The sequence below is a fragment of the Melozone crissalis genome, unplaced genomic scaffold (assembly GCF_028551555.1).
Source record: "Melozone crissalis strain CALT ecotype California unplaced genomic scaffold, PUWL_Pcris_2 ptg000120l_1, whole genome shotgun sequence".
Taxonomy (NCBI): Eukaryota; Metazoa; Chordata; class Aves; order Passeriformes; family Passerellidae; genus Melozone; species Melozone crissalis.
Window position 1 is genome coordinate 7048555 of NW_026535896.1, and position 1783 is coordinate 7050337.

At 54.5% G+C, this 1783-nt stretch overlaps 1 protein-coding gene across 1 annotated transcript; it reads right to left on the reverse strand.

The window, feature by feature from the left end:
* Window positions 1-447: 447 nt before the first annotated feature.
* On the reverse strand, window positions 448-1380 carry LOC128948323 (olfactory receptor 14A16-like). Its single transcript, XM_054292984.1, has one exon. It carries the CDS (start codon window positions 1378-1380, stop codon window positions 448-450), a length of 933 nt encoding a protein of 310 aa, XP_054148959.1.
* Window positions 1381-1783: the final 403 nt, after the last annotated feature.

The window sequence follows — 1783 nt, forward strand, 5'->3', positions numbered from 1 at the left end:
GGGCTGTGCCAGGCCCCGAGAGCACTCAGGCCCTACAGCAACACCAGGGCTACCAGGGCAGCGGGGCAGGGCCACGGCAGCAGCACTGGCAACACCAAGTGCTGCTGCTGCTGGGCACAGCTGCTGGGCCAGCCCTGATCTGTCCTCAGCTCTGCACACAGACATTGCTGCTGCAGCTCCAGAGAAGGCAACACAAGGGCATCTCTGCAGAAAACTTGGCTGGGACATCCTTTATTTCCTTTAAAGTCACCCAGAGCGCAACCCCTCATTGACAAAGTCTGTGGCCTTAGGGAAGTTGGAGAGAAAAAAAATGAGAAATGGCACAAACAAAAACATTTATTTGTGGACAATATGAGAAAACAAATATAAAGGAAAAAAAACCCCTACAATCAAACCAACAATAAGATGACTTCTGTTACAAGTGGTTTGCAGCAATTGGCCATCAATTTAATGTTCCTGAAAGCATCCAGTCATCAGTCTCCACACTTCAGCCTTGAGCTCCTGGTTCCTCAGGCTGTAGATGAGCGGGTTCAGGGCTGGAGGCATCACTGAGTATAGAACTGACAGGGCCAGATTGAGGGGTGGGGAGGAGATGGAGGGGGGCTTCAGGTAAGCAAATGTGGAAGTGCTGAAAAACAGGGAAACAACAGCCAAGTGAGGGAGGCAGGTGGAAAAAGCTTTGTACCGTCCCTCCTCAGAGGGGATCCTCAGCACAGCCCTGAAGATCTGCACATAAGAGAACACAATGAACACAAAACAACCAAATACCAAACAGACACTAACTGCAATGAGCCCAACTTCCCTGAGGTAGGATTTGGAGCAGGAGAGCTTGAGGATCTGGGGGATTTCACAGAAGAACTGGCCCAGGGCATTGCCCTGGCACAGGGGCAGGGAAAATGTATTGGCCGTGTGCATGAGGGCATTGGGAAAGCCACTGGACCAGGCAGCTGCTGCCGTGTGGGCACAAGCTCTGCTGCCCAGGAGGGTCCCGCAGTGCAGGGGTTTACAGATGGACACGTAGCAGTCATAGCACATGATGGTCAGAAGGGAAAGCTCTGCTGAGATGAAGAACACAAAGAAAAAGAGCTGTGCAGCACATCCTTTGTAGGAGATGTTCCTGGTGTCCCAGAGGCAATTGTGCATGGCTTTGGGGACTGTGGTGCAGATGGAGCCCAGGTCAGTGAGGGCCAGGTTGAGCAGGAAGAAGAACATGGGTGTGTGCAGGTGGTGGCCGCAGGCTACGGCGCTGATGATGAGGCCGTTGCCCAGGAGGGCAGCCAGGGAGATGCCCAGCAAGAGGCAGAAGTGCAGGAGCTGCAACTGCCGCGTGTCTGCCAATGCCAGCAGGAGGAAGTGCCTGATGGAGCTGCTGTTGGACATTTCCTATGGTATCTTGGCATGGGGATCTGTAAGAAAAGTACTCATGGAATACTTGGGTTTGGAGAGGACTTTAAATATCCCAGCACAGCCTGGGGGCACTTTCCCCCCACTGCCTGCCCAGGGCTCTGCTGCCTGGAGCTGTCCCTGCCAGCAGCTGCTTCCCTGTGCCCAGGGCTGGGCCCTGCCAGTGCTGCCAGAGCCCAGCACAGCCCTGGGGGCTCAGCTCTGCCCTGCAGAACCCTCCCAGCTCAGGCACTGCCCAGGGGCAGCTCTGGCTCTCCAGGCTCTGATGGCTCTGTCAGAACAACACTGAGGAGGCTGAAAAAGCAAAACTGATGCATCTTCTAGGGGGCCCTGTGCAGGTTTCTGTCACTGCCTGGCTTAGTAAGATCTGAGAAAAAGC